We start from the raw sequence: 10,192 nt of genomic DNA, 5'->3' as shown, positions 1-10,192 counted from the left end.
CAGCAGGTCTGCCTCAGTTGGGGAGGGGTGGGCTGCTTCAGAACCGTTTACTGGGTCAAACAATGTTTTAGTCAGACAGAACCAACAAGGAAAAATAAAGTAAAGAATTAAAGAAAAATTATAAATGTTAAATGTAAATAAATTCTAATTATAATACATGAATAATAGTTTTAAAAAATCATATTTTATTCTTTTAATCTATTTTCCTCATTCAGTAACCTATTAAAATTCTGTTGTATGAGTGAGAAATACACATTTTTTTTTCAGTCAGTATTTAATACAACTGGCAAAATAAATTGTTAAAATATTTATAATGTGCTTCTGTTTTTTAATTCAGGAGATTATAAAAAAAATCTTCATGTTATGAAAATACCCTCTTGATTCAAGAGAAAACTCTGGTTTTCAAGAAAATGTCTGCTTATCATTTAATCGTTAGTCAATCTATAAGATAATCAACTTCAGATTAATTTATCAATAACTTGCATCCCTAATTTATACAGGAATGAAATTTATTTATACCTACTCATATTCTTGTAATTAAGCATTTTAATGATTTGGCCGATTAATCGAATAATCGATTATTAAAATAATCGTTAGTTGCAGCCCTAAACTTGACTTAATTGCACACCCTCTTAGAACATGAGTCTGTCATGACTGTTTTTCTTTGAAATTTTCCTGCAGAGTAGCTTATTTCTGTTTTTATTGCCTTGTACAACAATTTATTGTTTATTTTTATTCTATTTGATTATTATAATAATAATAATAATAAAAATAATGCATTAGTTTTATATAGCGCTTTTCGAGACCCTCAAAGACGCTTTACAATTTTTCATGCATCATTCATTCACACTCACATTCACACACTGATGGCAGTGAGCTACATTGTAGCCACAGCTGCCCTGGGGCACACTGACAGAGACTTATTAATATTATTATTATAACATCAGTTTTGGATCATATCAATACCAAATTTAGTTAGTTTTACTTTCAGCACATTGCTCTCATTACCATAAATAAATGCTGCGCTGGAGCAGCTGGTTGTAAACTGTGGACTAAACAAGCAGGTCAGATAATTATTTAATCTCCTCTGATTGCCCAACAACTTCAGAATCGACACGCTAACATGTAGCGTCCATATTTACTTCCTTGAACAGGATGTGACGTTAGGTCTTCTTCTGCACATGTGAGTGGAATTAACGGTACAGCGTTCACATTAGAATCTGATGGAAGTTGCTTTTAAAATAGAATGTGAACGACTGAACAAAAAAAATCAGAATCGAGCATTAAGACGTGCAGTGTGAATGTAGCTTTATTGTATTTATTTTTGAGAGAGATGTCCCAAACATCCTGTTCTGTTCTCATTTGTAGTCTGGTGTTTGCAACTCCTCTGTGCTGCGCCCTGTTTCCTCAGAAAAGGTAATTTTCACGCCGCCTTTCGTTGTTCACGAAGCGTTACCGAACACAACACAATAACGGCCGACCGTCTCTTTGTAGCTCTATGAACGTGAGCAGCCTGGAAGCAGATCTGCAGGAGAGGATACGACAGACGAGTCCTCACACCACCACGGTCTTCTTCAACAAGGGCCTGTAGGCGCAGCCGGCACGTCTCCAAGCACACGCACGAAACTCCCACATGCACACTGACACACACGTCTGTTATCATGGGCACATGTGAGGGAGAAAAGTTAAATGTATTTATGTTTTTGTGTGTACTGTTGTTGTTTTTTACTGCATTGAGCTGCTTTAAGTCAGTGGAAGTTATTATTTCTACATGTCATGTAGAAATAATCCTTACGCTTTTCTTTATAGAATGAATCTTGTTAAGAAACATGTTTGATTTTTTTTAAAATCTGTTGTGGGTTTTTTTGTCTTCCAATAGACTGAACTACTGATTGTGTGGCAACTAAAGATTATCAATCTTGTTGTCGTTTCTTGCTGCGCTCAAACCAACGTCCTGATAAATGATTCCAGCTGCAAATGAAGGCTTGTGCTCGTAAGTTGTAAAAAAAAAAAAAAAAAAAAACAATGGTTTCGTGTGCTCACTTTTTAAAATCCTTGCTTAGTCTCATCACTGTTTTGAAAACTTAATTTAAAATATTTCACACCTTCTATATATGATACACTTGTTGCCTCTTTTTATCAGTAATATAATTACACAGAAAAGTGTTAAGCAGCTCGGTCCATCTCCTGATTGTAAACATCCTGTTTTGTCTGCCTTTTGTCAACCTGTGCAGCTTTATTTCTCCATTCATCTCTCCTTTAAGTGTACTTATATCCTCTCCTGTTCATAGACAAGTTAATGTGGTGCTAGTTACCTGTCCAAACAAATGTATTTAAAATATTACAGCTAAATGAGTAAAATCTAACGAGAGTTTTTATATCTTATGAAGACGTTCTGCAGCTTGTTTTAGATTAATAGTTTCTTTAAGAGATGTTTGGTTTGTGGGTGTTCTATCGTGTTGCGTTGCTGAGAGGAAGTGGTTAAAAACGCTGCTATCTAAAGTTTTTCTTAAGTCTGACCAGTTTCATGGTTTAAATGTTTAGTTAAAGCTTTTAAACTCAAAATAGCTCAAGGTTTTTATTTCGTTTTGAAGACAAATCTAGCACAAACGTTTTATTTGCATAAACGAGGCTGCCTGCAAAAGCTCTCTCAGACCAAATTTAGTAAAATATTTAGATCCTATTAGAAGTGAAGGAAGCCAGTTTTGTGCAGTTTCAGTTTGAGCATCTCTGATCAAATATATTCATCGAACTCTGTCCGTTGTGGTTATATTGTACTGATAGTGAATTTATCCAAGTGTTTGTCTTAGTTATATATAGATAAGTATATTTTTTTCTTGACTGCTGTATATAACGTAAAGGACTCGACCAAACCGGCCCCAGAAATGCACTAAAACATCAGCTGTTTGTTTACAGACGAACCGTTTCCCTGCGACTGAGCGAGCGCCTCTTCTGCTAAAAAGGTTATCAGATCAGAGAAGTGTTCCTCTTTCTAAAGCCAACATGATGCAGAAAAACTACCATCCATATTTCAGCATTTGTGCAACGTGATGTTTTGTATTTGCCTGTAGAAAATCCTACGTAGTGACAGTATGAGTGTAGAGGACATGTTTATGGTGAAACTTGTAGCTGTGTAATCATTCGTTTAAAGTAAAAGGGACTGTAGTGGCTGCTCTACAGGTTAATTTAGTATGCTGAAATAAGTTATTGTTTTTATGTCATCTGAAATGTTAGCAGTTGCATCGAGACTTACAAATTAGCCGAATGTGAGTATATTCGTTCTGTTAGCTTTATTGACATGGAAATTATTTATTCTGATCTTTATAAATATTTAAATCCCACACGTACTCATTTATTTTGAAATGCTTGAATCCAACAAATACAGCACTGCAATATTTTAGAGTAGATTTAGCAGCTTTATTTAAAATACGATTGATGCGAGGAGTGTTGCTGAAAGTTGACTGGGTTTACGCTGCTTTTTAAACACCGTTTTTTCTTTTATTGTGTTGAGTGAACCTCGTGAGCCTGCTTTCTGCTGGTTTCCTGTAGTAAAAGGGTTCCGAACAAATCGAAGCGTTGGAATCAGTGGATTACGGAGTTCATCTCAGCTTGTGACTGAACTGCCGGAATCTCATAAAAATGAAGTTTGTAGCTTTTTAAAAACTTTAGTTTTGCTTCCGAATGCTTCACGTGGCTTTTCCCCTGTAAAGTGTCAAATATTCACTAAGGACAAGCAGTTCTGGTTTTAAATATTTAAACACATTTCATCAACTTACACATGTAAACAAGCCCCAAAACACTTGATTTTCACTTTTGTTGGGATGACTACTCGGATGTAAAAATCTCTGTTACGCTCCATGAATGTTTGGATTATCTTGTTTGTACACAGACCCGTCAGTATTGGTGCACAGTGTTCACTCCTCTTGTTTTTGTTAATTTGAATCTTATGTGAAAGGTATTCTGCTGAAAGCAATAAAATAAAATGTGTGACAAAATGTTTAGATGCGTCTGCTCAATGATTTAACACTAAACTAAAATACTTGATGACTGAAGCTTTTCAGCTTGTTTTTGTAAAATATAACATGCTTAGTCATTTCAGTGCGATTCATATTTTTGATACCCTCTCAAGGTTTTAGTTAAAAAAGATTGTATTGTTAAAATGATCAAATTTGATAAAACAATAAATTTGATGAAAACTGAAACAAGTCAAACTAATATTTTTGGTAAAATAGACAGCCAAAGAAAAGCAGGCAGGGATTTTCTTGCAAGGTTGTTTTCATCCTATAATTTAATACAAGTATTTTGAATGTAAATCTTTATTAGCAAAAAAAATTAGCAGGTTTATTATTTTAATAGCCGATAAAGTTTTATCCACGCCCGCAACAAATTTGAAGACATTTCCAAATCAGGAAATCACAAGCAAATTGAAAAAAACACACACACGAAAGCTTCAACATTAAAGTGTTTATTATTATTATTATTATTATTCAGTAGCAGCTGAACAGCACAGTACATGCCTCCTACAAACACTCGTGCAAAGCAGAACCTACTACGTGACCAAACCACAAACAATCCTCTGCTCGAGGGAAGGAACTGAACCGGTGTGTGTGTCCAGCATCGAACTAGCTCCTCTCACTGAGTTTAGAGTCAAGTTGTCATTATCACACACACACGGATCACACACTCCTGTCCTCCATGTCAGAGGGCATTCAGGTGTCAGGTCAGCAGTAAAGTCAGCTTTTACAAGAAGACAGCATTGATTGTGTCAGATATATAGCGGACAGATAAATGTGATCAAGTATGAAGGCCGGCCTTTAGATTAAAATCAGTAGTTGGGACATTTCAAGTTTATCACTACCTGAATATTTCTGTACCTGAAATGTTGCCTTTAGGCGGGGCGGGTTTATGCTTGTGGCAAAAAAAAAACATTAATTTCTTTTTGGACGTTTTGTGGAATATTCAAACACACTGAGAAAAAGCATTAGCTCTGTCCTGCATTTTAGAGCTTCAGCAGCACATTATTCTATCATAATCTATGTAAACAAATTATAGCTCATTAAAAATGTTCCGTTTGCTCATTTGATCTTAAGTGTACTTGCTTCATTAATGCTGCAGAAACTACTTCTCTGGAACGATTTTCTTTACAGCCTGCAGAACGTCTTTTATGTCCACTTTATCTCCAAACTGCTTCTCCTGGTGTTCCAGGAGGATCCCCTGCAAAAAAAAACAAAAAAAAAAAAAAACATGCAGTTTCAATGTAGGGAGGATTCCTGTTAGATGTGTTTGACAAATCTGTGCAACTCTGATGTTCGACCAACTAACCTGGTTTCCTGGTCCGATAACAAACACTCCCCCAAGGATGAAGCCCTCCCCGTTCATGTTGCCCTTGTAACCAGACTTCCAGGCCCGAAAGAAGTTCCTCCACACGCCGAGGCGAAGGAAGGCCAAACCTCCCATCCTCCTCTGCAGTGGTCCGTAGAAATGTTTCTACAAATGTAAAAAAATAAAATCTCACTGATATTACTCTGTCTACTGCAGGTAAGATACTGACCGACTCTTTTAATTACTGGGATCACTAGACTGAATTTAATAGATGCATTTTTACACAGATCTCAGTTACAGCAAAAAGTAATATTTTCACATTCTCTGCACTGCAGTTTGAGCTCATTTCAACTGATTTTATAGACCAAGTTACTCCAAAAATAGGCATTAGCAGTAAAAAAAAAAAAAGTGATGAGATTCATCAAGGGTTCAGAGTAAATCTCTACGCAAACCTGTTCATCAATGTAGATGTCCCCGGCGAAGTGCGGTCTGAAGCCCTCGATCTCTGCGGCCAAGTTTTCTTTCACCACAGCGACCAAAGGGACCCCGAGCTCCTCCAGCTGGGGTTTCAGAGAGGACAGCTCGGAGGCCTCCTGCAGTAAGAACGGAAACGTAAACACTGGGAGAAATGAGACCGACAAGCCTCACCGTTCAAACTGAAGCTACCTCTCTGCACAAAAATCATCCAGGCCGCCTTACGGCCATCACCACTGCCCCGTTCTCTTCCCACAGGACCTTTGCTTTGATGGTTTTCTCATCTGAAGACAAAAAAAAAAAAAAAACAACAAAGAATAAACTCTCTACAGCAACACTTAAACCTGACGCTCAAACCGGACCTGGAATCTACCTTCCGCTGTGGAACGCAGATCTGCATCTTCCAGGTATTCCAGTGATGCTTTTGAGCCTTTAGGAAGACAAATATCGGTGTTTGCTAAGAAGATCCCAGCTAGGGCCGCTCCGACAGCCCCCAGACCCACCGACCATACCCCCATCTCTAACAGCTCCTGCTCCAGTCCGGACCAGAAGGCAGACACTGCGGAAAACAAAGCAAAAAATAAAAAATAAACAACAGCAGTTTCTCTCTCTTCACACTCAGCCCCCTCAAACACATATCGGATAAAGATGGAACAAACCTATTTTTATCTACCGTGTTTTAAAAATGACACCATGTTTAATCTTTGAGCTCAAGGTTTTTAAATATCTAATCAGCTCTCAGCTGCACAGAAATAAAATTCATTTTCTTTGCATCAACAAGAATAATAAGAAATTGCACTTAAATGTTGTTAATGTGACGTTTTTCTCTAGTCTATTTGCATCATATATTAGCTGAAAGATAAAATCAAAAAGAGAAATTTGTTCACATTAAAAAATGCTTCCTGTTGCAACGGTGGGCAGCTAACTGTGGCAGCCGACAAATACGTCCTTGCCTGAAGGGATCTTTGGATCAGGACTTGCTTTGGCTCTACTCTGGTGAAACCACATGGTCTGGGTTGTTACAAACTGCGGTCGGGTTGTGGCGGAGGGCTGGCTGCTCACGGTGGAGCTCCCCACAGGGACAGCAGAGCAGCACAGGGGAAGTCTCCACCTCAGAGCAGGCGAACATCTGGACAGAGCCAGCATCTGTGACTGTGGGTAAAGTCTGAGCTTCTCACTAACAAGATCCTCAAAATCTCACTGGAAGACATAAAACACAAGGCTTTCTTATAAAAGGTCAGACCAAGCCACTGTGCTGTAATGCAATAACTACCTGCACCTGTTAAAAGTATTAACAAAAAAAAAAAAAAAAAAAGGAAAAGCGGTTTTTTACCTAATTTGACAGTTTTTTTGTAATTAAACTATTACTTTTTCTAAGTTCTCATTTGAGTAAAATGTATTAACATGTCAAACAAACACAGCATGCAACACAAAAAGGAGAAATGAACTGACTTCTCTATTCAAACAATTCCAAAGTAAGAATAATACTGACTTGTCTGTTGTCAAAGTGCAAACAAAGCTGCTCTTCTCAGTGCTTCAGCTCATCCGCTTTCAAAGTGATGTATTTGAGTCATTGTGCTTTATAACTTAGTCACCAAAGTCAGGAGGGGAAAAAAGAGAGATAAACACGATAAAAGAAGCAGCCAATAGAGACGTCTGTCAAATGAGGAAGAGGTTTTTTTTTGTTGTTGTTGTTGTTGTTTTTTCCTGGTAAAAAAATAGAGACCCACAAGTTCCACAGAAATGCACTGCAATCAAGTATAACTTACCATTGTACATCTGCAGTGCAATAAGAAAGACTACAAAGTAGTGATTTATATATCTATAAATTTATAAAACAATAATAAAAAACTTCTCTATAAAACTTTACAGTTTACTGCTTTCATATGACCACACAGAAAACAATATGTATTTAAATCTGTAGTGCGCGACTTCACCAAACATTACGGCCTGTGTGTATTTTTCTCCTTTTCTGATTTCAAAATAAAATACCTCAAAAAGCCAACACATTAGGAATTTTCGCGATTTTTATAAAATAAAAATGAAATAATAAATAAAAGTAGAAATAAAAATAGAAACGCACAAGTGTCACAAAAGCATTTGATCTCTGTTGAAGGTTACTTATTACCAGGGTTTCATTCAACACGTCTCAAAACCAGTCCGACGTAGCCTTTCGAAATAAAACACAAAAAGCCAGTGCAAAATTAAAGACAAAATAATACAAACATCTAAAAACATTTGGTCTATTGTGACTTATTCGTCTAACTTACCCAGCTCTATAACAATTCACAGGCTGTTTAAAAAGGTATTTCAAAAACAGGACAAACTGAAGTGTTTTAGGCTACGTGAACTTCTGGACTGGTGACAGGTTTGGCTACAATCAATGGCGATCGATTTTAGCTGAGGTTTACTCTCTGTGTTACACGGAGTCCGGCCCGACCAGAATCAGACAAAGACTCGCTAAAGGTTTAAAATTCATTAGATAATTCTGTGATAAAACCCCACTCACCAACAAGCAATGAAACAGCGAACTACGACGCAGTGGTCGACACAGGTTTACTTCAGAGCAGGCAGGCCGACTAAACGAGTCCGAGCAGGAAAACTAATCGAGCCAACATGGCGGACAGACAGGCGGGACGAATCTTCGAGAAAGGCTTTATTGAAGAACACAAGTATGGCCAAGTCTAAATTTTAATTAACAGGTGGGGCAAGGTGACCCAAAAATGTTAAATAAATAGGCCCATGGGTCACATGTTTCATTTTAAATTATAGAGCTATTTAACATTTTTCTTATTTTTATGGTTTATTTAATTTATATATCTTTATGTGGTCAATGATTTATGTATTTTTGTCACTCATCTGTATCAGGGATCATTCAAAAAATAATTTATAGTCGTTTTACATAATTTTCTAATATTTTGTGTGTCTTTGTTCATTTATTTTAGGTCATTCTCTTATGTCCCTGAAGTTTTTGTTCTGCATTCTTCTGTAACTGTTTTGAATCATATTGATTAGTCACTTTTGTCTCATTGTGTCTTTATGGTTTTTTTTTTTTTTTTTGTTTGTTTGTTTTTGTGACTGCTTTGTTTTTAATTTCAAACACTTTCTTTTCTCATTTTACAGGTGAAACTCGTCTCATTCTTAGGCCGGGCACATGACCGGTTCTGTGATCCATTCATGACACATCTCCTGCACATCAGTCCTCCACAGGTTTTTCCACACACCAGCCCAAATGTGAACCTGTTTTGCAGCCATAAGGTTTGTTTTTTTTTTTTAGTCTGAGAGGGACATAAAGCTGATTACCACCTTGAACTTAATGTATTTAATGGGGGGATTTTGTAAACGCACACTTTCATATTTTCAAAGTACTTTTTGAGAAGTAATCATTGACGCAATCATGATCTTTATCCAAACTAACAATCAGGCGTGAATTTTATTTATTTATTTTTTATATAAAAAGCAATGCAGGACAGTTTTGAAACTTTGAATCACCAATATGTCATTAAAAAATTTCTTACATAAACCTGTAAAGGCTGCATTTTTTCTTCTGGGTAACAGGATGATCAGAATCCATTAGTTGCACAAAAAAGGAAGTTGTTGCAGTTTTTAAATATACTTCTCACATTTTTCTCTCTATAATTAGTTCCTCTTGAAGTTGAATTTATTTAGTTTAAAACATTCTGTTATTAAATCTTTTTATTTTGTGGTCACCACCTCCATCTTTCTTCTACTCTTCTGTATTGTAAAATAATAAACCAAGATAATAATTTGTAAGATTCTCATCTGTGAGGGCTGGAGGAGCCCTGACATGAAACTCAGACGAACACTGACCTCTGCTGGAGATTTTAAAGATGACCACACTTCTAATTGTTACATCTGTAAGTAAGGTTGATAAAATTCAGAAAAACAATACTGGAAACAGCCTGGTGTAAAAAAAAATCAAAATAACCACTTCTTCATTACCAAATAACTGATTTTATTCTAAACTTACCAGAGTAAGATGTAATCCACACAGTAATAAAACACTTAGAAATCCTCCACGGCACAGGAATTTAAGAAAAAGTAACAAGATCTGTACATTTTACTCATGTTCTACTTCTCCTTAAACTTGATTTAAACATCAGCATAATCAGTGTTATCCTCCTGATTTAAAAAAAAGCAACCAGTATTGAACACAGAGCACCAAACCATTATCTCAGTACACCTTTCTGAATGTCAACATGACTGTTTCCATACATAGTGCAGCCGCACCTTCAATCATGCTGTTCAGTATAACTGATTAAATAAATACTTTTTTTTTTGTGAAACCCTGTGGAGCAGTGTTTCCTAAAGTTGGGGTCGGGACCCAAAGTGGGGTCCCGAAACATCAAGGTGGGGTCCTGAAAAGATTTTAGGA

General features: G+C 36.5%; 2 protein-coding genes across 5 annotated transcripts in view; one reads left to right on the top strand and one right to left on the bottom strand.

Annotated features, from left to right (window-relative positions):
* sfxn3 (sideroflexin 3) overlaps positions 1-3,999 on the top strand; it is a gene marked incomplete at its 5' end in the record, with an annotated part of 5,819 nt that extends 1,820 nt beyond the window's left edge. Inside the window, 2 exon segments of the mRNA XM_014027651.1 lie at positions 1,369-1,416; positions 1,495-3,999. Coding sequence (XP_013883105.1) covers positions 1,369-1,416; positions 1,495-1,591 — 145 coding nt within the window.
* Positions 4,000-4,449: 450 nt separating this feature from the next.
* On the bottom strand, positions 4,450-8,405 carry selenou1a (selenoprotein U 1a). Of its 4 annotated transcripts, none has more exons than XM_014026319.1 (7): positions 8,306-8,367; positions 6,750-6,996; positions 6,170-6,355; positions 5,989-6,080; positions 5,775-5,915; positions 5,323-5,487; positions 4,450-5,214 (listed from the first exon to the last, which is right to left on the bottom strand). In XM_014026319.1, exons 2-7 carry the CDS (start codon positions 6,940-6,942, stop codon positions 5,119-5,121), a joined length of 873 nt encoding a protein of 290 aa, XP_013881773.1. In that variant the 5' UTR covers positions 6,943-6,996; positions 8,306-8,367; the 3' UTR covers positions 4,450-5,118. The 4 variants fall into 4 exon arrangements, with proteins under 4 accessions (XP_013881773.1, XP_013881698.1, XP_013881917.1 ...); XM_014026244.1 differs by lacking the exon at positions 8,306-8,367 and adding an exon at positions 7,289-7,382; XM_014026463.1 differs by lacking the exon at positions 6,750-6,996 and having other exon boundaries at positions 8,306-8,405.
* Between the last annotated feature and the right edge of the window lie 1,787 nt (positions 8,406-10,192).

Source organism: Austrofundulus limnaeus, unplaced genomic scaffold (assembly GCF_001266775.1).
Source record: "Austrofundulus limnaeus strain Quisiro unplaced genomic scaffold, Austrofundulus_limnaeus-1.0 Scaffold0, whole genome shotgun sequence".
Taxonomy (NCBI): Eukaryota; Metazoa; Chordata; class Actinopteri; order Cyprinodontiformes; family Rivulidae; genus Austrofundulus; species Austrofundulus limnaeus.
Note: the sequence above shows the minus strand (reverse complement) of the source record. Positions and strands in the feature narration are given on the sequence as shown.